General features: G+C 44.9%; 1 protein-coding gene across 2 annotated transcripts in view; it reads right to left on the bottom strand.

Moving 5' to 3' along the window:
• neto1l (neuropilin (NRP) and tolloid (TLL)-like 1, like) overlaps positions 1-24,606 on the bottom strand; it is a 34,078-nt gene extending 9,472 nt beyond the window's left edge. For both annotated transcript variants that reach the window (XR_002167427.1, XM_019863338.1), the window contains exons 1-6: positions 23,987-24,606; positions 23,592-23,648; positions 23,144-23,278; positions 22,777-23,025; positions 1,633-1,674; positions 1,038-1,165 (exon numbers count right to left, since the gene is read on the bottom strand). Coding sequence is in view for 1 of the 2 variants with exons in the window: in XM_019863338.1 (XP_019718897.1) it covers positions 1,038-1,165; positions 1,633-1,674; positions 22,777-23,025; positions 23,144-23,278; positions 23,592-23,648; positions 23,987-24,014 (639 nt within the window). In the remaining variant the exon portion in view is untranslated. The remainder of the gene's footprint in view (positions 1-1,037; positions 1,166-1,632; positions 1,675-22,776; positions 23,026-23,143; positions 23,279-23,591; positions 23,649-23,986) is intronic.
• Positions 24,607-24,769: the final 163 nt, after the last annotated feature.

Genomic DNA, 24,769 nt, shown 5'->3' with positions numbered 1-24,769 from the left:
CATCGTAACGTTTTGTTTTTCTTTTTTCAATTTGTATTTGAACCCATCCTGTTCGGCGAGTAGCAAGTTGTACAGCACAGGACAGTGAGCCAAGCGGTGCTGCACGCGTGCATTGGGAGTGGCCATGCAGTGTCAAAACACCTGCTTGTGTGTATGTGGTGCATTCAAAACACAAGTGATAGATAGATGGTGTGGACCAGATGGAAGCAGGGAGGCAAGTGCCCTGTTCGGAGAGCCGAACGCAGCAACACTATTGAACAAGCCGTAAGGCTTCTTCCTCTCTCCGTCTGTTCTTCCTGACAACTAGGAAAGAGGAAGTGACCCGACATGAACCCCTTCGACCAAACTGTCTGACCCTCAGTGAGGCAAGCCCCCCCCCCCGAAGCCATGAATAGCCACTATGGGATACTGCTGACATCTACAGATGGCCCTCATGTAATATCAAGGTTTGCTGATGCAACCCTCTGACCCTCTTCTCAGCGCCTGTGGCGGGAAATTAAATGGAAATAAATAAGGACAAAAAAAAAAGCTTTGTAGTATCCCGACCAAAAACCTTTCCTGAAGAATACGACTGAGGGTAGAATTTTTCAAATGAACCTTGAAAAAGATGATACAGCCAATGTTCATCATTTTGGTCTCTATTGGAGTAAAACTGCTCTTCCTTCACCTGATTTTTATTATTCCACCTGAAGAAGAAATTCAAATGATGTAGTGCAGCATGGATAAAGCTTTCTAGCGAGCAGGATTGTGCCGCCCAAAACATGAGTTTTCCATCAAATTCTGGTTAGAATTCAGGATGTCTTTCCACTTTGATTGAACTTATACTTCACAAATTGTTATTTCACTTCAAGACTTTCAGCTAATAGATGGAGGGACCAATAGTTCAACCTTGGAGGAAGACTGTGCATTTTTTAGTTATCTTTGTAGAAGACAGGAACTGTCGATATGTCTCATGGCTACAACTGTGCAGGTGTAACTCACAAGGTGAGTGGCGAGTGTCTGTAAAGTTAAGTTAGTGAGGAGGGCAGCCGACTCACCTTGGAGCGTGGTGGCGCCCGGATGTACCATTTGCAGTCGACGGCCTCGTTGGCGCCAGCCTTCCCGTCTCTGGTGATCTGATGAGACTCGACAATACCTTCTGGACCGACCATGTCGTACTGACATGCTGAGACACACACACACACACACACACACACACACACACACACACACACACACACACACACACACACACACACACACACACACACACAAACAGAAAACACAGCTTTGTCAGGTCAACTAAATAAAACAGTAAAAAACTCTATTGACATGAAAGCAGCAGTGTTGTCATAGTTCACGCGAAACAGTTACTTTACTGATTTTTTGATGTGAAATGTTGAGAAAGTACCTACAGGGTAGAGGTGGTGGTACTCCCAAGTCTGCAAAGTCTGGATCTGAGGAGAGAGCAGAGGAGGGATTCAACTGGGATGCAATATCGCAAAATACCCCAAAATGTTTGTTTGAATGTAAAATGCACACGCTATTATTTTGTTTTCAACAGACAAATCTTTTTGCTTCACAAGTAGCTGATTTGTCCTCATCTTCCCAGAGAGAGAGAGAGAGAGAGAGAGAGAGAGAGAGACTACCTACAGGGTAGAGGTGGTGGTACTCCCAAGTCTGCAAAGTCTGGATCTGAGGAGAGAGCAGAGGAGGGATTCAACTGGGAAGCAATATCGCAAAATACCCCAAAATGTTTGAATGTAAAATGCACACGCTATTATATTGTTTTCAACAGACGAATCTTTTTGCTTCACAAGTAGCTGATTTGTCCTCATCTTTCTCAATGAAAGTATTTGTGCATGAAAATAAAAAGCCATTTTAACAATGTTGAGCTTTACTTTTTTTTTAACACTGCTATTGTCCTGAACATACTTGTTCATACAAATTTGGAGTCTCAGATCTCACTTTGCAGCCATGAAAGCTTCCACTCTTGAGGCAAGACTTCCAACAAGATTTTGATGCCTGGGAAGTTTTTTTCCATTAATCCCAACCACATGCGAGGTCACCGATTTGGGATTTAAGAGACGGCCAGGCTCACAATCTCTCTTCTACTGCAGAATGGCAAACTGCTCCTCATTGCTAATTCATACCTCTCTCTGCTACATTCTAGGTTAATAAAAGAGAAAAAAAAATGGGTAAAGTGTTAGAAGTATTTTAGAAAAATATAGAGGTCATTTAAAAGGGAAACATTTAATCCATGATGAAGTTTCTCACATTGGGAGTGTGCCAAAGCCGTACCTTTTATCAGCCTCATGAGATAAGAGAAGTGTCCAGTAAAGTTTTGAAAGTCACCTTGACGTAGAAGTTTTAAAGCAACTTTTTCGATAGAATGTGTCATGTTGTAAGAAATGAAATCAAGAACCTTGGCCGCCTTTGACCATTTGCAGCTGATTTTCTTCACAGACTCCCAACAAGTCTTCACCCGTCACAAACTTTACCTCTGAGCCAACCCCATTATGCTCCCTTCTATGTTTACGGTATCCATCAATCCATGTATTTTTCTTTAGCTTTTATCCTCATCAGGCTTCCGGACGACTTGGAGCCAATCCCAGAATCCTCTGATGTCATCCCTAGGGTGCTGACATCCACTATTGCTCCACGCTTGTCTGGTCTGTGGGAATTACATATTAAGCAAATGATCCTTGTTATGAATACGAAGCTTTACAACCGTGGTACTTTATCACACTGTAAGCTTCTATTAAGAGAAATAAGAACAAATCCACAGTATCTCAGTCCATTAATCAATGAGTAGATATTCTCGGCCTGACTTCAGCTCCGTTCTATCCTGAAGTGCCTCAACCTCTTCTCATCCTCGGGATGTCGAAACAAAAACCACTGTGATGTTACTGTACTGGTTTGTTCAAGCTTGTTGTAGGTGACGTACCAAAATGGGCCTGACAGTTGTATTGAAAGATTTTTTACAATATTTGCTGAGAATAAAGCCCAGACGATAATTTACCAATAGCCGTTTGTTCATTTTTGTAGTCCGAAATGACGGGCTAGCGTTTGGCATGTCTGCCTCCGAGTTGTGATTTTCAGGGTCTGCAACCCGGAATGAGGACATGCGCTTTTCCGAAAATGGATGGATGGAAGTTTGATGCCTCTGAAAGTGGATCACTCGCCTGACTTCTGTGCCGGCAGTGCGACTTTGGTTCCCCCTCAGCGGCCATTATGATCTGTCTCGATATAACCGGTTATTGACTGCCCGGCCCGCTTCATATCATCGAAGTGTGCTTAATGAAATGACCTGCAGAGTCATCTGCGAGATGATGAGTTTGATGCCCTTCTTGTGTTTGAATTTGCTCGGATGCTCGTCCCCAAGTCTATTAGCCTCCTCTAAGATACGTGGGTGCCCACAGCGAAGAGGAAGACGCGCTTGAAGGATGAGAAAATCAAAGAGGAAGACAGTTAATGAAACAGCGACCTTCAGGTCATGTGTGCTGCTTGCGCCAGAGATTTATGATTGGTTGCTGGCATCACTTAACCCTTCCGCCGTCACAAGGCCAAGCCACCTCAGTGGAATACATGCATGTGAACCAGCGCACCTCTATTCCTGACATGACAACAGAGAGCCCACCCAAAAGAGGCTGCTGTGCTTACAAATGTCTCTCGTGCGACCCATGACCTTTTAAGACGAGGGCTGCTGAATTTCAAGCAGGCGGCCTGCATTTCACCATCAATCACTTCCTTTGCCCCTCTTCCCGCTTTCATTAATCGATTCGATGTATTCCATAGACGGACGGTTGATGTAAGACGCGTGCGGCGGCCGTATTTTGACATGTGCGTTACGTGCGGCCGAACGGAGCGACATCTCCGGGAGGGGTGTCGACGCGTCCCAAAATAAAGGTGAAAAAAATTCCTTCAGGAAATGGTTTCATCTTGCGAAATGACGTGTACTTCTGTGTTCTTTTCATGCCTGTGTGTACTATACCATTCTATTCATGCTTCCCTGCATGCAACTCCCTCCCTCCGCATGTGTGGAATTCTGAGCACATCCACGCGTTGCCACACCCACTGCTCTCGTCAGAAAGCTCAGTTAAGAGTGTAATCATCTGGATCTTCTTGTATGTACCCTATGCAACAGTGCAAATTCTCTCTTTCAAGCCAGCGACGCAGATTGCCATGTTGCCGTACAAGCACTGTTCGGACACGCACACATAAGCAGAGGCTAACATGCGGTTGCAGGAAAATACGGTGAAACATTCAAAGGCAGCGTGCAAAGCCTCCAGATGAAAACAAATTGCTTGCAGCTCAACATCATGTTTACATCGCTCACAGCACTGCGGAGTTTATTCACGTTAGCAGCCAGACATTCAAATTACTACTTGGCGCTGATTAACCAGCTTTGCGACGTGTTCATATTTTTAACTAAGCATGCAGGCAGCAAAGTAAATTCCTAATAAGCACGGCTTCCCAGTGGTGTTGTACTATTGCAGGCAAAACACCGTCTTTTATTAATGAGGCACTCGAATTGGGAATTGAAAAGTAAGCTCCGATGCTCCACATCTGAATGAATGAAAGTCCAAAATGTGAATGAGTCTCAGGGTTGGCGCCGTGTTGTAATATCCCCGCAATTTCTCTCTCTCTGTCTCTCTCACACACGCACACACACGCACACCCACACAAAACTCAATTTCCCAGTGGTCCCATTTCCTTTCAGCGGCTCCGCTGTGACATTTAAATAAGCATCTGATTAATAATGTCTGCTTAAGTGGTTGATCAAGCTAATAAAGTGATGTCATTAATCACGGCAGGTAGACCTGCAAGTAAAGTTCAACAGACATCAAGGAAACATGAGACAGTGAGGAGGAAAAGGCAGGCTGAAGAAGGACTGCATACATAACGCGGCTGCTGTGGCTTACAAATGTCTCTCGTGCGACCCATGACCTTTTAAGACGAGGGCTGCTGAATTTCAAGCAGGCGGCCTGCATTTCACCATCAATCACTTCCTTTGCCCCTCTTCCCGCTTTCATTAATCGATTCGATGTATTCCATAGACGGACGGTTGATGTAAGACGCGTGCGGCGGCCGTATTTTGACATGTGCGTTACGTGCGGCCGAACGGAGCGACATCTCCGGGAGGGGTGTCGACGCGTCCCAAAATAAAGGTGAAAAAAATTCCTTCAGGAAATGGTTTCATCTTGCGAAATGACGTGTACTTCTGTGTTCTTTTCATGCCTGTGTGTACTATACCATTCTATTCATGCTTCCCTGCATGCAACTCCCTCCCTCCGCATGTGTGGAATTCTGAGCACATCCACGCGTTGCCACACCCACTGCTCTCGTCAGAAAGCTCAGTTAAGAGTGTAATCATCTGGATCTTCTTGTATGTACCCTATGCAACAGTGCAAATTCTCTCTTTCAAGCCAGCGACGCAGATTGCCATGTTGCCGTACAAGCACTGTTCGGACACGCACACATAAGCAGAGGCTAACATGCGGTTGCAGGAAAATACGGTGAAACATTCAAAGGCAGCGTGCAAAGCCTCCAGATGAAAACAAATTGCTTGCAGCTCAACATCATGTTTACATCCCGCTTCATATCATCGAAGGGTGCTTAATGAAATGACCTGCAGAGTCATCTGCGAGATGATGAGTTTGATGCCCTTCTTGTGTTTGTATTTGCTCCGATGCTCGTCCCCAAGTCTATTAGCCTCCTCTAAAATACGTGGGTGCCCGCAGCGAAGAGGAAGACGCGCTTGAAGGATGAGAAAATCAAAGAGGAAGACAGTTAATGAAACAGCGACCTTCAGGTCATGTGTGCTGCTTGCGCCAGAGATTTATGATTGGTTGCTGGCATCACTTAACCCTTCCGCCGTCACAAGGCCAAGCCACCTCAGTGGAATACATGCATGTGAACCAGCGCACCTCTATTCCTGACATGACAACAGAGAGCCCACCCAAAAGAGGCTGCTGTGCTTACAAATGTCTCTCGTGCGACCCATGACCTTTTAAGACGAGGGCTGCTGAATTTCAAGCAGGTGGCCTGCATTTCACCATCAATCACTTCCTTTGCCTCTCTTCCCGCTTTTATTAATCAATTCAATGTATTCCATAGACGGACGGTTGATGTAAGACGTGTGCGGCGTCCGTATTTTGACATGTGTGTTACGTGCGGCCGAACGGAGCGACATCTCCGGGAGGGGTGTCGACGCGTCCCAAAATAAAGGTGAAAAAAATTCCTTCAGGAAATGGTTTCATCTTGCGAAATGACGTGTACTTCTGTGTTCTTTTCATGCCTGTGTGTACTATACCATTCTATTCATGCTTCCCTGCATGCAACTCCCTCCCTCCGCATGTGTGGAATTCTGAGCACATCCACGCGTTGCCACACCCACTGCTCTCGTCAGAAAGCTCAGTTAAGAGTGTAATCATCTGGATCTTCTTGTATGTACCCTATGCAACAGTGCAAATTCTCTCTTTCAAGCCAGCGACGCAGATTGCCATGTTGCCGTACAAGCACTGTTCGGACACGCACACATAAGCAGAGGCTAACATGCGGTTGCAGGAAAATACGGTGAAACATTCAAAGGCAGCGTGCAAAGCCTCCAGATGAAAACAAATTGCTTGCAGCTCAACATCATGTTTACATCGCTCACAGCACTGCGGAGTTTATTCACGTTAGCAGCCAGACATTCAAATTACTACTTGGCGCTGATTAACCAGCTTTGCGACGTGTTCATATTTTTAACTAAGCATGCAGGCAGCAAAGTAAATTCCTAATAAGCACGGCTTCCCAGTGGTGTTGTACTATTGCAGGCAAAACACCGTCTTTTATTAATGAGGCACTCGAATTGGGAATTGAAAAGTAAGCTCCGATGCTCCACATCTGAATGAATGAAAGTCCAAAATGTGAATGAGTCTCAGGGTTGGCGCCGTGTTGTAATATCCCCGCAATTTCTCTCTCTCTGTCTCTCTCACACACGCACACACACGCACACCCACACAAAACTCAATTTCCCAGTGGTCCCATTTCCTTTCAGCGGCTCCGCTGTGACATTTAAATAAGCATCTGATTAATAATGTCTGCTTAAGTGGTTGATCAAGCTAATAAAGTGATGTCATTAATCACGGCAGGTAGACCTGCAAGTAAAGTTCAACAGACATCAAGGAAACATGAGACAGTGAGGAGGAAAAGGCAGGCTGAAGAAGGACTGCATACATAACGCTCTTGAACACACACACACACACACACACACACACACACACACACACACACACACACACACACACACACACACACGCCATTCATGAGGAACATCTGCACAATGTCATGACATCCAATAGATGCGCGTTTTCACGAAATGAGCATTTCTAGACATAATGGTCAGCAGTTGTAGTTTACAGTAGTGTAGCGCCACACTTCACCATCTTTTAAAAAGTACATCTACAGTAGTCAGAATATTTCTGTTACCATCTAACCATCGCCAAGTGCAAAAGGCTACTGAAGAATCAACACAACCGCAACAATAAAATATTCGGGAACATTTCCTCAGACTGCTGATAAAGTACGTGATTGCCCCTTTGACACTGTAGAACTGAGTATTACATTTTATTGAGCAAAGTTCGATAGAAATAGCAAGACATACAGCAACAGAACATTTTTCAGGAAGACTTTATGTCGTATGCTGTAATGAAAAAAAAAATCAAAATAAACCAGGCAATAAGAAGTGGCAGGTGAGTATGTATCAGGCTTTCCAATTTGATGCTGATCCGTAATAGGATTATTTGGTCTTGTCGAGATTTTCCTCGAGAGCGGCGGCGTTGCCTGATATACGGCTAAAAACAGGTTTCACTAAAAGTGGCAGTGACTACCAATTATCCATCGAAAGACGTGCCCACGGTAGATAAAACAAAGCTGGGGAAATTGGCTGCATTGATTTTGGTATTCACCAAAGGGGAGCTAAAGCCATTGTTCTTCACACTTGCGTGGACACAAAGCTTGACATTGGCTTCTACAGGAAGGATCGTAATTCCAGCACGCCCTTGAGCCCCAGATGCACCCGTGGGGGTTCTGCGTCGTCAGAAATGTCAGCATGGAGGGGGCGGGGGGGCGTCATAGAATTTGATCGCTGCCCTTGTGTGTGAAGTCATGCCTTAGGTGAGCCATTATTGATTCCTCGATGAGAAGCTGCTATGATAGCGCTCCGCGTTTGGTGAGGTGAACAATTGTCATCGCAGAGCATTTTGCATGGCAGAAGACATCGTATTGTGCATTTTTTCCAGTCCATTTTGTGCTGGCTAGCTTTTCTGTCTGACATGAATTAACACTGGGAAACATCTCGAGATCTCTCTTTTGCAGTGTCTCGGGGACCCGCGTCCTCGAGGAGCACTTAGTGGCTCCCGAGCGTCGCAGGTGCTTCTGTTGAAGTGACAGACACATTCCATCCAACTTCCATTTGGGCAACCGTGCAATAAATCAACAAATCACCGCTGAGCCACTTATTACAGCGCACAAGCGCGTGGCGGTGTAACCGAGGGAGACAAAGCGACATAAAGGGCCATTTCCACAAAACAAAGTCTGAGACTCTTGATTGCTTCCTCAAGATTGCGTTTCGTCTCACTGTCACCAAGAGAAGAGGGCCAACAGACTCCGCTTTTCAATTTTCGAGGACCGGAGGGCTGAAACCTGTCGATGTCAAGTTGTCAACAATCTGCTTCAATTTCGCCAGCTGGAGTGATAAACAGCCAAATCCAGACGATCGTTAGCAGCCAATACAATCATGCCTGGATTTCAGGAAAGCCAAATGTGTTGATTGCTACTTGGACGAATGATACTTATGGCTGAAATGATTTCAACATGAATTTAAGTTGATTAATAGGTTGTGAGGGAGATAGGAGTAAAAAAAAAATGTTCAGGATTTAGGCTAAACGGATTGCACTGCCGATGGCCACTTCCTAAGGTACAGCTGCGCGTGTATAATTACAGGGGCCTTTAGAACCCCCCCCCATGATTCATTTTCAGGTTTTGTGTGTGAAATTGTTGACATGCGCTTCAAAGTCAGCTGACCCGAACAGGGATAAGGGATATTGAAAATGGATGGATATCTTTCCCTTGTTGAGCAGATTATCAATTCTCTCAGGGGTTCAACGTTCCACACTTAATGTATGTTGTTCTTCCGATTTCTAAATGCTTGGGACTAAATCTAAGCGGCTCTGAAGGTTGCAGCAAAGTGGTGCAATCAGTTTTGCCTCAACTGCTTCAAGACACAATTAATCAGCAATCAATTAGCAGTCAGTGAATCTATGTCAAAGCAAAATGATTCCTTTCAATTGTCAAGCGACCGTGAAAAGACAGTTTAGGTTGAGCGATCACAATGCAACGCGACGTTGAATCTGGAGGTGGGGGCTTCTCCAACAGACCTAATTGGTGGAGACGCATTCAGTACACCTCATTTATCTTATTGAAGTCCTCACTGGGCACTAACATGTCCTTCTTTCCTTCTCCCTCCCCACTCGCCCACATCGTCTTGCTGAAGGAGCCCTCAGTGCAATCATACGGTGCAGAAGAGGGTGCGTGGTGATCGGTGTTACAAATTGTGGACGGTGCAGAGTTGAAGGAATATGATATTAACGGGTCTCCTCCTGGCATGCCTGGCATGGAGTAGAAAATGGGAAATGCGACTGTGCATTTTGCACGGGCCAGATTTTGCATGCGTGTGAGGCCACTTCCAGATGTTCCATTCTGGCACGCCTTCCTGGTGACGGCGGCCATAAAAGCTCAAATAAAGCATCTTTGTCCCCCTTCTGTTGGTCTCCAGACTTCGAGTAGAAGCAGCCACTCAACTGAATCCATAATCAATCTCAAGCAATGGGCTCACTGTGAGAGTGCCCTTGAGGGCTAATCTAAATGTGTACCTAGCGTTTAGAATGTGCATGAACGATACCAGTAGCAAAGCCAGGCCTGGATTCCCGGAGGCATCATGGAACGCTCAGATTGGAACTCATTCATATCCTGTTTTTTTTCCAGCTCACGTCTACTTTTATTCAAATTTATTGTAAAACTGTGAAACTATGTCACTCTTGTATGGCACTTCTTTTTTTTTCCCTAATAAAACAGAGATTATAATCTCAGTGTGGAGAAAGGCAATTTGTTCCAACATAAGCAATGACAGCACGTTTTTTTTCCCCTCAAATAAGGAAAATCAGCATTTCATCCTTCCATTTTCAACAGTGTCGGTACTCAATGGTGACCAGGAGCCTACCCCATCTGACACGGGCGAGCAATCCATCCAACCATCCACGGATTTTCTGATCCGCTTCATCCTAACAAGCGTTGCGAGGCGTGCTGGAGCCAATCCCAGCTCTCTTCGGGCAGTAGGCAGGGGACACCCTGAACCGGTTGCCAGCCAAAGTGTGCAAAGTGTGTATGTGTGTATATATAAATACATACACAAATATACAAATCTCCAATGTTCAACATACCTTTATCCTCCGAGTGTGCCAACATGATATGACAGTGCTGTATTACAAAATGTATAATGTAAATGCTTGTGTTTTTAAATACAACACAACACAAAATTGATTCGTCTTTATAATCCAGATGATTACAGCAAAAGATTTGGTTGCTTAAATCCCCTCAAAACAATACAAACCCAGTCTTATCTGCCAAATCCCCTGTGTGAGCTGACACGAGTTTAGATTTTTTTTGTTGTATGACAGGGACATGCAGCCAACCGTCGCATCCAGAAACAGGACTTCATTTGTCAAGTGTTGATATGGTGACCATTTTTTTTTTTAGTCAAATAACAACAACAACAAAAAGGTGGGGCACTTGTCTTGTTTGTATTCAACTTTAGGATAGATATGTTTTGATCATGCGTGTGAGAGAGCAAGAGAATGAGCGAGAGTAAGAGAGAGAGCGAGAGAGAGAGAAAGTCCAAGAGAGACTCTGTCAAAGTGCCAGCCCACCTCACGGTCTTTCATCCTTTCATGCCGATGCAGGACAGCTTCTATCTGACTCTTCTCCTTCATCCCGCTGCCTGTAGCCATCACTTGAAAATGTCAAATGTACTCATTGTCAGCTTTTTCAGTCATCCCATCTATCAAGCGTGAATGTTTCACGTCTTTGTAGCTTTAAAGTCAGTGACAATTGATCACTCCGATTGGCTGTGAGCTAGCGAACCCCGTGCATGAGATAGAAGTAGACCATGAGGACACAAAAGCAAATGCCATCATCCAGTATATTCAACTCAGCAAAACGCGGCTATTTAATGCGACTGGTTCCTGCTTGCTTACGAGTGTGATGGGCATTTTTCTGAAGAAGCGTCCATTTGATTGCATGGAACCCGGACTGTGGATGCTACGATAAAGAATGATGCATGCACGGCCGCCCCTGGTGACCACACGGAACCATTTCAGGCTACGCCCCTGAATCCAGGATGCTAGTGTGGAAAAGTGCTGTCACGGAGAGATAGGTGGGCAACATTGTTTCAAAATAAGTATGATCTTTTCTCCTTGAAATGAGCCGCGACTTCTTCACATTGACTTGAAGGTTGAAGAGAACACGTGAAAGCAGACGTGTTAAAGTGTCCTCATTTATCTTAAATCAATTGGGGGGCCTTTTTCCTTTGCAGCTTTAAGCATGGATCAGACCTACTTGGCAGGAGGACGTTCGGCTGCCACGAACATAAAACGGATGCTCGCCAAATACTAGCCCTTGGCATTTCTCCGCAAGGGTGCTGCAACATACTTTATTTTACACAGCAAGTGACCTTATAACACGTCTTACACTCGCTATGGTCATTTCTTGTCCTTTCACGGCAGGCATCCTTGGACAGGTTAACTGCAGAACTTGTGTGGAAAATGAGTGAAATAAATATCACCGATGCTTGACAGAGTACAAGGAGCCAAACGACGAGATTAATGCTGGTTAAGCTCTCAACTAACACGTTACGCAACAGGTCGCACCGCTTGCTGGAAAACAAGAACTTCTAGGGGCAAAAAATAAATAAAAAATGATATCATACACGACTTCTTCTGAGAACATTGTCTTGTTTAATGAGATTGTGTTCCAACCTTCTTATATTCGTTGTATCTTCTCATGTTTTTACTCTATAAGCACCCTCTTCCTTTCAAACAAGTATTTTAATATCCAATAATTATGCTATTGACTCATTAATCCTTCGGAATTCTGCCACTTGTCTGAATATGATTTATGATAAATCACGTCTGAGGCAAATGGGGCAAATGTGTATTTGAAATAAAATATATTTTTATTTGACTCAATGAAAAAAATGAGAGGGCCCATAAGTCAGTCAAGAAACTGGTAAAATGGCCACCACAGTGTGCCTCCTCGGAGATATTCCAACTTCAGCGACATAGTAACAGATTTCACATGGCTTTGGGGGCCCTTGAATTTAGAGGTTCCTTTACATTTTGTTTATGACTCTTTTACCCTTGAACTACCCCCCCTCATCAAAAAAAAAAACCCAAAAAAAACCGCTGCGAAATAAATTGGGCTACTGACACGTTGCATTGCCTCGGTTAAGAACTCTAAAATCGCTCCGATGTAAGTGTGTGTAGGTTGTCTGTGGACATTTACTCGATTAGCTGTTCTTCCCAATTTTATGACCTTGTAAACCGTGCGCATTAAACTGTCAGCTGCAAAAAGAGTCTTTCTTCAGCCCAAGGTGTAGACCAGCAAGTAGATCATAATATAAGGTGTTTTGTTTTTAGCATTTGCTAGTGTGACAAAGCAGAACGAGGGAACGCTGCAGCCTGCACGGTCAGCCATGTACCATGACACAAACAGCTTCACAAGTGGCGAATGCGGTTAGATGAGATTTGATACAGAGGGAGGCTACAAAAAAAAAAGCTGAAAAACTGGCAGAAGGACAGGAGGACTCAGGTGAGGGAAAATTAATTGGCACTCTGGATCTGACATCAATGACGAAATGCTTAACGTTGCTCTGAAGACAATCTTTCAAAGTGTGGGTCTGTGTGTGTGTGTGTGGGAGGGGTGGTGGGGTGAGAGTGTGAAAGTTCGTGTGCATGCATGCATGTGTGCATCACTGCGTGACAGTGGATGGTCTCATGACATAGTAGCAGTGTGCATTTGGACCCAAAAGGTTAACAATGGGGGTTTCTTGGCAAGTTCGGCCAGAGAGCTTGACTGCATCACATAAGAAAGGACGGGCAGAAGTGGCAGAAATAGTCAGACAGCATCGACATTACTCTCAAAAGAATAAATAAAAATAAAAAATTGGAGAGACTTGATTTTTTCAATTAAAAAAAAGTCTTGCATGTGGATGAGGTGAGAAGCAAACTTTGAACAACTTTCAAATGTAATGCGATGTTACATGATTAAAAAAAAAAGTGATCTCTTTCTCTCGAGCACTTCATACATGAGATGGAGCGTGACAACCTAATTACAAGGTTGCTTAACACCGCCTTGGGTAAACAAGCGGAGAAGTGGATGGAGAAGATAACACAATGAAACATCCAGGATGGATTTATTTATTTATTTTGGCTAAAAGATTTACATCCATTGCAATTCTAGACAGCGTTAAAATGGAGTGATGTGTATCTTGGCACACACGGGAGCAGGTGACTCTTAGAAATGTGCAGTCAGAGCTGCAGCAAGTGAGCGTCCTGCTCATCAAAGGAGGAATGAATGATGCCCCGAGATGTCGCTACTCCAACATTAAGGGCCCATTCAGCAATCGCCACGATCTAAATTGAAAAGAATATTTATAACAACTTAGGGATCGGCCCTTAATTGCAGCAGTCATGCATCAGTTGGGTTGCATAAAGATGTCGGCTGGAAAAGGGAGGGAGATAAGCACATCCTTTCGAGAGAATTTTAATTTTCTCAAATTGGCTTTTCGGATCCGGTCGACGATCTGGATGTGCCTCGACTACATTGCTGTGAGAGGTTTAATCAGATATCAGAAGGGGTATTAGTCGAAAAAGAGGTCGATTCAGTTCGAGGTAATGAAAGCCTGCACTTTGGTTCGTGCTGGATAATGGAAAAAAAAAAATTAAAAAGCACAAACAACCAGAAATGAAGCTATCATGAACTCTGCTTTAATGAATACCATATAAGGACTTCCACCCGCTTCAAATTTAGTCTTTAGCCACTCAAGCCCTCTCTTGAAGGGTCGTTCCAAGACCAAGGAGCAAAGTAATCGTCTAAACTCCATTTCAAACCATTAACTATATTATAAAAGGGCATCAATTCATTTTCTATATTGCAGTCATCAGTGGTGGTGATTGACAATGGAGGAAAACGAAGGAGGAGCCCAAAAAGCAGGGCGAAGCAGGTTGGGTTGACCAAGATGTATTTAACAAAAATACAAACAGGAGTAAACTGGAAAAAAAACAAAACTAACCGAAGTACTCAAAGTACTAAAAACAAGGACCAAAGTAACATAAACCTATGACAGGAGCACACAGACACCCACAATGAGCCAACCAAGACTGAGCGAACCCACGGAACTAAATACAAGCAAGGTGACGAGACAACGAGAAACACCTGCACAAGACAGGAAGGCTTGAGGGAGCTGATTGGTTAAACACGAGGGACCCGGATGACGAGAACAGATGGCAAAAAAAAGGGCACATGAGGGAACAAAACCAAATATAACCTAATCAAAAACATAACGCACACCTTCTAAAACCTTAAGATGGTCAGACCACAGAATATTCTCCCAAAAATCTTGGGAATCATTTCGATGCATTTCGCAAAAGTAAGACAAGCCTCTAAGTTCTTTTTGGCCAGCGGTGGTTTGCGCCTTGTAACAATGCCACAGGTGTCATTTTTGCCCGGTCCCTTTGTCTTGTCATGAACACCGACCTGAACTGGCCAACAGTCCTTTTAACGTTTCCTTGGGTTCCTTTGTGACCTCGTGGATGAGTCATCGCTGGGCTCTTGGGGTAATTTCTGTAAGCTGGCCGCTCCTGGAAGGTTCGCCACTGTTCAATGCTTTTTCAATTTGTGGATAATGGCTCCCTCCCTCATTCTCAGGAGTCCTAAAGCTTTAGGAACAACTCTGTAACCCTTTCCTATAACTTTATTTCTCATCTACCTTGGAACTTCTTCGGCTCATGCTATTTTGCTGCCGCTCATTGAGAACTTTTGGGCAACTTCATTTTGTCAGACAGGTTCGACTCAGGCGATTGCTTGATTGAGCAGGTCTGCGGGTCATCGGGCTTGGGTGCGGTCAGTGAAAATGAACTGAAAACAAGATCAATTCATAGGAGTCAAGTGTACTTTTTCACACAGCGGCAGGTAGCTTTGAATCTTTTTTTGCCTTTTGCCTATGGACTCTGTGCGACGCAATGGATGGTTGAGTAATCCACTTTGTCAAAAATGATTCCCTCCTCACTGCCATGGAGCAGGCATTTCATTCTATATTTTGAATGCGTAAAAGAAAATAACGTCAGCAAGACTCCCTTTGAAAAGCTAGGAGGGGGAGCGAACACTAAGCGCTTTCCAGGAAAGTGCCTTTCAGGCAAGGTTGTTTTGAACACACCATACACCGTTTGAGGCGGTTACTACGGCTGCTCTGTGTTGCACGTCAGAGAAGCCGATTTGGAAACAGAAGCTAATCAGCCAATTCGTCTTTTTTTTTTAAATAGATGGTGGTGAGAAAAGCCCATGTCAGCCCGATGAACGTTCAAATAAAAGCCTTGAGGGGGCAGCCGCATCCTTTTATCAGCTATCAACGATGCCACGAGTCATTTTTTTCTTTCATTTGGAGCCGATAATTCCCTGTGGCGTGAGCACATTGCAGGACTGCGGCTGGTTTTTGTTAGTTTCCTTCAGCTCTTCTCCGAGATGTACATTTTCCAGCGTGGGGGCATAATAAGAGGTAGCAGCAGTCGCTGTGTGGCCACGTGCATTGTATTGGGCCGCAGTGATTAATCGTGCTTGCCAAATGGAAAATGAAAAGCCAGCAAGGCTGCACTGCTCGGCCCGGTTGTTGGTGAGGAGAAAAAAAAATAAAACAGTTCGTGTGATTGACTTTACTGCCTTTTTAAACACATGCATACGCTCGGCAATCTGCCAAAAAGACTTCAGTCATCCGACAGAGGGAGACACCCTTGCCAAATGGAAAATGAAAAGCCAGCAAGGCTGCACTGCTCGGCCCGGTTGTTGGTGAGGAGAAAAAAAAATAAAACAGTTCGTGTGATTGACTTTGCTGCCTTTTTTAAACACATGCGTGCACTCGGCATTCTGCCAAAAAGACTTCAGTCATCTGACAGAGGGAGACACTCTTAATTGAATATGTACGCTCATTAGGGCCATGGTTGAATCCTAAATGTGCTTCTGTGCCTCAATAATCACGGATGGCTGAGGCTTGATGAAGAAGATGACCAAATGTCGCCAGGGGTCAAGGTCTCACCACAAGACTTAATGATATGGCCTTTCCTGTTGGGACTGATTCGTCGTGACGGTTGACAACAAACAAGCAGGCTTTCTCTGAGTGTAAAAAGTACAAGGTCTTGTTTTCCTGCCAACCGTACATCATGTTTATCAGCGATCAACTCAAATAGTGCGTTGGGGACTTCCAACCGTTTTCTATGTTGCGAGAGTCAGGGGTCAGCTCTAAACTATCCCAGCTAAGTTTGATTGAGAAGCAGAGTGCATCCTGGACTATTTTATTGAAATTTCATCCAAGACAGATCCTTAGTTCTTAATGAGGTGGCCTGTGAAGTTTGGATCTGCATTTTTGGCTTCCCCTTACTGATTTATATTTCTGAAATGTGGAAAATGACTCACATTTAATAATAATCCCATCATGGTGTGGCCACAAACACTGGCATCATCCCCCCCTCTGCTGCACGAAAAAAAAAATAGCCATTACCTATTGAATTAGCCAGATGCCAAATGTGATTAAGGTCTCTAAGGAATCAGACATTTGCTCTTAGACGATAAGCTGGCTATGCAGAGTCCATGTCGCTGCCGAAACTGGGATGGAAGAAAATGGGGAGCAAAGTGCGGATAATGAAAACAAAACATTCATCGCTCTGCAACTTTTCCTGGAAGTTAGCTCTCTCAAAAGGGAATCATGCCACAGCAGAAAAAAAAAGTAACGTCCATCCACTTGAGTCAAATGTTTGACGACTAATACTCGCACACATACAGTATGCAAACACAAACACAAACACACATCTCAGCCTCACTGCTGCCTGAGAAGGTACAATGTAGCAAGTGAGGCATCGCAGCGTGAGAGCGCGAAGATCCACCATGCTGTTAGGTTGATGAAAACACACAAACACTAGACTCAGAGCTGTTATGCCTGCTGGGAAGAAAACAACCCCCCCACCCCCCCAAAAAAAAAAAAAAGCTAAACACAACATCAACGAGCTAACTTTCAATGCAGTTGCGAGAGCAAAGAGCAAGCGCATGGTGTGTGCAATGCCGTAAACGCATGAATACATAGTAGGTGGCAAAGGATGGCCGTTCCATCCGTATGGTGGAACGGCTGTACACACCTTTAGTGTGTGCAGATAACAGACATACAACTTTTTACCAAAGATACAAACAAACAAGAGCACAAATAAACCCCAGAAGCCACGTTGGGTTACATTACCTGAAGCTACAGAAGCATCCGTCCACCACTGGGGAAAAAAAAAAAAAAACACACACAGACACAAACATACCCCATCTGTGGCTGAGCAGCAGGCCTGGCTAACAAACCGCCACAGAGGAAAGTGGCAGGCTAAGCCTCTGATTGATCAGCAGGTTAATTGGTGGGGAGCAACCCAAAGAGTACAAGGAAATAAAAATGCGAACGCTGAACGGTGAGTTAAGCTCCACGAGGTTGATAAACTCTGACTGGTTGTCCACGGAGTGAAGGCTCGTCATCTGATAAGGTGGTGAACGATCGAGGCTGCGTTTTAACAGCCGAGAGCGAAGAAGTGAGGTGTGATATGGGAGCGTGATGGCAAAGGAGTCAGATGAAGTAAAAGTGGGGCTGAGGGTGACTCACAGTTGCGAATTGCTGTCTCATAACTGTCGAAACGCCATGCATCATCCGTGCAGGCCAGACTACAACTGAAACGTGCATCAGAGATGAGACCCAAAAAAAAAAAAACGTTTGCACATCAAGCAACAACTTTCATTGATCACCGACTATCACAATCGTTCCGCTGCTGACTGAGTCCGTTAATATTTAGTGAGACTTTAAAACAACGTTAAATGTCTTGCTTAAAATGTTTGGACAGGAGTGCCGTTTTAATCAGAACAACTTGTAGCCACACAGCCCAGGCTAGCGAGTCCACGTTCATTCAAAATACGCATGTTGTCTCTTGGGACAAAATGTCCCTTATTCTTGTTTATCTTCCACTGCTTCAGCACGGTTTCGAAAGCCTCGCAGATTGACGGTAATCCACGATGGTAATCCACCGGATCCAGGATTTGAAGCGGTATGTATTGTATTATTTTGTAATATGCTTCAGTGACACCTAATATGCTTCAGTGCTTCAGTTCAAGGTGGGACACCGCTTATGAATCAGATTCATTGTACAGAAATTTAGTTGCAGCTGCTGCCTTAGAGCTCCTTGCATTGTGCAGGTGTACCAAACGCTCGGGTTGAAAGTGCTCATTTGTGGAGATGTCGAGTGGGAATGAGCAACAAACACAAACGCAGTTGATTTGAGGGCATAGGGTGGGGGGTGAGCTCATGTGTCGTCAGAAAAAACAGCAATATATTCGGAAGCCAATCTTCTCGTGGATGCGGCGTGCGGTCCACGACACGGAAACCAGCGGAGAAGAAAAGAGGCAGTGTTCCGGTCAGAGTATTTTGGTTGGGGTGACGGCGGGCCCTTTTCCACAGCTGCAGGTGGTGTGCCTGCAATGTTAACTCACCCCATCAGTTTCCATTTGCTCCAAAACAGCAGCAGTGCTGAGCGAATGGTGTCATCAGCTGAGCTACTTCGCAATTCGTCAGCAACTATTCATCTTTTTTGTGTAATGTCAGGTTGATGAAGCAAGCCGGCAACGCTCTCCCAGTCGGCTATTGCTTCCAAAAGTCGAGTGAAAAATGAAATGGGGTCGTTTTCTCGGTGAAAAGCCGTTCAAGCTGGTAGCGTTACTTCGGGGGAATCGTATTACACACGAGGAGCATGCATAAACTGCTAGTAATGAAGTACCAGACATTTCCCCCCCGTAGAGGAGAGACAAAGAAACAAATGGTGGGCAGCTCACAACGACAAGGAAACAACTTGCGGAGGAATGGGATTGCAATTGTCACGAGGAGGAAGGGAGGGAGTTTGGTCATCAGTGGTGACTCTGCATAAAGCGACACGATGGTTTTGTTTCTCTTTCCAGTGTGTACAGTATTGTAGATGTAACACAGAGTTGTGACTCCATTTTAGAAATGAACATCTGCGTTCTTTTCCTGTTCCTGTTTCTGTTCACTCTCCGACAAGAGACACGTGTCATGGGTTTGCTATTGAAAGAGCTTGTTGAACGTAAATGCAAATATGCAAATGTTGGTTTTTCATTTGGGGGCGGGGGTTGTCAATTCTGCCTTGCAACAGGTGGAATGACTCAACGTATTAACGTGAATGAATCGCAGCGATTATTTTGACTATCATCATTCCCTGAGTTCATTATAACATCGCCATTAGATGCAGGAAAAGTCTGATAGCATTCCTTGTATGTGGCCCACCTAATTGCTTTGTTGCCAACCATTTTTCCCCACATAGAAACACAGAGTCAAACTTGAGTGAGATCTCGGTAGAACCGCCCCCGCCTCACAAAACATGAGGTGAGTGGGGGCGGTTCTGCCTCCATTTTTACTCATGAATTCAATCTTAAGTTTTTTTCTGTGAAGCTGTACTCCAACCAGCCTCGGGGCAGGTCAAATTGAATTGTGAGCCTTTCACCAGTTCCGCACATGCGGCATCAATGTAGGACAATGTTAAGTGGGGAAGTAGAAAATCCAGTTTGCCCAGAAAGATGGATTTACATTTGTAAAATAAGCGAAGTTTATGATGTAATTTCTACTGTACCTTGAATGACACCAACGGACTTTGTTGTCAAGGTAGCGTTTTACGCAGTTGTTTGACAAAGCTCCATCCGTGAAGGTCAAAGCGAAAGAAACATGGACTCAGTTTAGATCCACACATTTATATGCCAGGTATACGATGGGAATGAAAGCAAAAGTGAGCGGTGAATTTACTTTCTTTGCAGTGGAGCCGCTTTGGTCAGCACCTGCAGACAGCGAAGAGTCAATTTCTTCGATTCAATTTTCAATTGTCCAGCTTGAGCCTATCAAGGTCCAATCTTAAGGTCCCAGCCTCTTTATGATAGTCTCATCCATCTGTAATCCTCACTGTAATTCCATTCCTTTTATGCTCTCATGATTCCCAGTCCAAACGGAGCTTGCTTGGACACCAGCAAACTGCCTTATTTCACATGACCCATCCACGCGTCCATCTCCGATATCTCATATATGCTATTGGAGTCACGGTTGAGCTGGAGCCGATCCCAGCTAACTTTGGGCAAGAGGTGGGTCGCAGTCAATCACGAGGCACATGCACAGACGTCGGTTATCAAACGGAAAAACGTTCAATTCAGAAGCGGTGTCGCCGTGACAACAGTAGAATCGCGGAGTAATTTCCCACAGCAAGAGCTTGTGGTTACATCGAAAATCGGTGTTCGGGAGCTGAGCGACCAATGCCAAACATGGACACAATTGATCAGGTCGCCATTAACCGCTGCGCTGTCCTGCGTCCCACCTCGCGTTGGATGCCACAAACAAAAAGTGAATGTGAAAAAGGCCTTTCTTTTGTACCATCAAACGAATGCAAACCATGTGCTATCAAATAAACAAGCGGAATTGAAGGGGGCAGGGGGTTATTTCGACAAAGTGTAGATACCACACTAGGGATAAACCACACAGCAAAGTTAATAGGACGTAAAAGAAGAAAATACGCAACCTACCACTAAATGATGCATGGAGCAAAATTCTTCAAAGTCATCTTTCATCCATCCATCCATCCATTTTCTAATCCGCTTCTCCACAGGAGGGTCGCGGGTGTGCCGGAGCCTACCCCAGCTGTCTTCAGGCAGTAGGCGGGGCACACCCTGAACTGGTTGCCAACCAATCGCGGGGCACACGTAGACAAACAACCATTCGCACTCACACTCACACCTCGGGACAATTTGGAGTGCCCAATCACCATGCCATGCATGTTTTGGGAATGTAGGAGGAAACTGGAGTACCCGCAGAAAACCCACGGAGGCACGGGGAGACATGCAAAGTCCACACAGGAAGGCCGGAGCCGGAATCAAACCCTGCACCTCTGCACTGCGAGGCTGACGCGCTCACCAGTCGACCACCGTGCTACCTTGATCGGTATTCCATGAAATAAATTAGAAACAACTCAGTGTTGTTTGAAATCAGTATAAACAACGGACATTTTGATGAACTCTCTGTAGCCGATGTAAAGAAGCAGTTAAGAGCGAGAGGACAATGCAGTGTAAGTCTCGAAGCAGTCTGCAGAGCTGTGAAAAACAAGCCAAGGAGAGTAAAGGCAGCTGATTCATGACAACGTTACTACCTTGTGCTCCTCATTGATTCAACAGAGGCAAGCTGTGTGAATTAAAATGGTGAATAAAGCAGCTCGAGATGCCAGACACTAACATAAGCAGAGGAGATTCTTTAATTACTTCAAGGACACGGTTAAGATGTTTTAGAGCATCTAGATGTAAAGACTCTTTTGTTTTTTTCCACTTTTTTCTTGTTGAAAAAAGATTTATTGAAATGAATCAATTTCAACATCCAGCTAACAGTTAAAATAAAAATTCACAGGAAGAAGACTCGGTAAATGAAAAACACTGCTGGTCACAAACAAATGGAACTGTGCTCATTTAACCTGAATGCTTTGAGATGAGAATCTGTAAGCTTCAAGGGGGATACTTCCGAACTGTCCCCTTGGATTGGTCTTCATGCTAGGCTAATTGTCTAGCTTTCTAGGAACTGTTCATTAATCCTCTCGGAAAAGTGACCTCTAAAACTAGGACCTGGTCTTTACCCATTGCTCCGAATAGTCCGCAACAAAAGCTTTGTCGCTGTGCTGTGGAGAACACACGGCGTCTCTGTGCCAAAGCTACCAAATGACCAGTCTCCCAAGTCTCTTTTAGGCCTCAGACACATCACTCTCATTTAGCAAGTCATTATCAAAACAGGATTGATGTCCCCCCCCTCGCCCCGGCTAATGATACGACTTTGGTGGCCTGTCTGCCCGACACCATCACCCTTTGGCGAAACTGTGCTTCTTGCAGTTTGAAACCAACGCAAACTAAAAGACTGACTTATTACATATGGGCTACAGTTCCCAAATGTATAATGTGACATCCATCATCCATACCCGCCGGGTTAATGTCACCAAAAGAGAGGACTCACCACCAATCCTCACTAATACCTTCAAAATAAATCTCTCTTCTCCTTCCATCTGGGTAGCTTTGCTCCCGCAAGCCTGCTTCTAGGTTGTTCTGGCATGTAAGGTTACTGCTTACTGATTTATAGTGAATATAATGTCCCACTTAATTTTTTCCCCACATTAAAAATGAACTGACACTTCTCCACATGACTCCAGATGCAGGAAGATAGGAGAACAAAGAGCCTGATCAGACGTAGAAGCACTCAGCCAATAATACTACATAGCCAATGGAAAGAGACAGCCAATCGATAATTCTACACCAGGCAGTCCCTGAATGATAGTTGTTATTCAGCTTTGAGGCGTGCAGTAACAGGAACAAGTGAACTTACGGTACCTGCAGTGAAGTTGTAACTGGCTGAAAATCCCACCGCCTCCAACTCGCCATCCGTAACAAATTTTATCCACAGGTAGCGGCCGCCACTCCTGATATCCGGCGGGCTGTGCTGACCGCAATAGCGTCCGAGCATGGGAGAGAAGCCGAAAGGTCCATCGCGAACTTCGATGTTGTCAAATTTACATTCCCAAGAGGACTCGATCGAATAGTGCTCCTCAAAGTGGAGCTCGATGCACTGCCTTGGCGGGGCTGAAAGACAAGGTTGGAGATCATGACTGCAAGAAGGGTCAGAATGAAGCTAAACTTGCTTCGGCTCCTTTGCGCCTTGGCGGTTAGCTATTTGTACAACAGTAGAGAGGAGCGTTACCTTCAAGTATGTACACACACTCTGTATCCGGTGGGTATTTGTTTGGGTAGTTGGGAGAAGTGAAGAGACCTCCTTCTGGTTCTTTCACCCACGTTCCACACTGACCAGCTGGCTTCACCCCGGAATTGTTTTTCACTGCAAAACAAATTGCAAGGGCCACTAACTATTTTGGACCACATGTAATTCAAGAAAATGACCTCAGATAGTTGGTAGAGCACAGCACAAAGCTTTGAACAGCAGCACCCACGCGGAAACTAGGAATACAAGGTGACAGATGTTCTGCTGGTCCACCCCCAATGTTACAGACCACTTATGAGGTGCACGGGGTGGCCGTGGGAACGCTTGACACACCGTTTTCCTCATTACAGCGACCAAACCACAAAATAATATTTGGTCGTAATTCCATATTGCTGCTGTAATACGCAAATGAAACATTTGTGGTGGTTACCTGATGTGCCTCTCTTTGTTGCGCCGGACAAGCCGAGGAGGAGAAGACTTGCGACAACTGCAATGAGAAATACAGCTTGGATGGATCGACCTCCATTGTTATGGTTAGTAGCAATTTCCCATTCCACAAAGTGTTGATTCATCACAGAAAACATGCCAGCAATAGGGTAACATTTTAATCAGTAAAATGTCAGACGGTTAAAGTTAAACACACACACACACACATACATTGTATTTTTAACAGAGATGTTCCAAAAATGTATTATATTTCAGATAAATACATTTTGGGGGTCCACAATTCTGTTGAACCGATGTGTATGTAAAAACAAGGTCATCATTCTACATTCACAGTTTATATTTGGTCAATTTCAAACAATTAAAACCGACTTCGCTTACCGTGATGGAAGCTGTGTCCATGTACCATGTCTGTTCCTTTCACAAACGGCCGCAGACTCAACTAATTCCATTTAGATGTGGAGTACTTTAGGAGAGAAAACAAGAGGTGAGTTTTAGGGGAAATTCGCGCAGAGAAACCACTCGCCCCTTTCAAATCAATCTCCTCGATGCAGTCATTAGGGAAGAATGTGTGGCAGCAACTAATCGCCGGTTTCATGCAAGACCAAAAACAGTTCTCGTAGCAGACACTCGCCCAAATTCCATCCAAACGTTTCCAAATCTCTTTGGTGCACTGAAAGGATTACTCGTTCCGTCATGAGCCCAGCTCTAATCGCTCCACCTTTGCCATCTTCTTTTCGGAAAAGAACACATGAGGCAGCCTTGTTTTCGTCCTCTTTGCTCCCCTCATCAGGAGGAAGAGAGGAGGAGGAAGAGGAGGAGGAGGAGGAGGAGGAGAGGTTTCGGCAGCATGGAGAGCCGCGCAAGGCTCATCTCAGCATCCTCAACATGTCGGCACCGCCGCGCGTAAAGATCCTGCAGCGGGGGAAACAAGTTGGGATTTTTTTTTTTCTTGGTGGATGTGGGTGCTGCTGCAGAAAATCCGACGATGTCGAGTGTGTGCATCAGTCTGCTGCTGTGCACTGTCAAGTAAGAGTCTCCGCAGCCAAGCCGAGTTCTCGTATAGCCCCCCCATCACCCCTCCCGCCCCCTTCTAATTCCTCCTCCTCCTCCTCTAGCGCGCACGTTCATTCACAGGCAATGCGCCACAATCCTACAACGCGG

Source organism: Hippocampus comes, unplaced genomic scaffold (genome assembly GCF_001891065.2).
Source record: "Hippocampus comes isolate QL1 unplaced genomic scaffold, H_comes_QL1_v1.1 scaffold360, whole genome shotgun sequence".
In the NCBI taxonomy this organism is placed as follows: Eukaryota; Metazoa; Chordata; class Actinopteri; order Syngnathiformes; family Syngnathidae; genus Hippocampus; species Hippocampus comes.
Note: the sequence above shows the minus strand (reverse complement) of the source record. Positions and strands in the feature narration are given on the sequence as shown.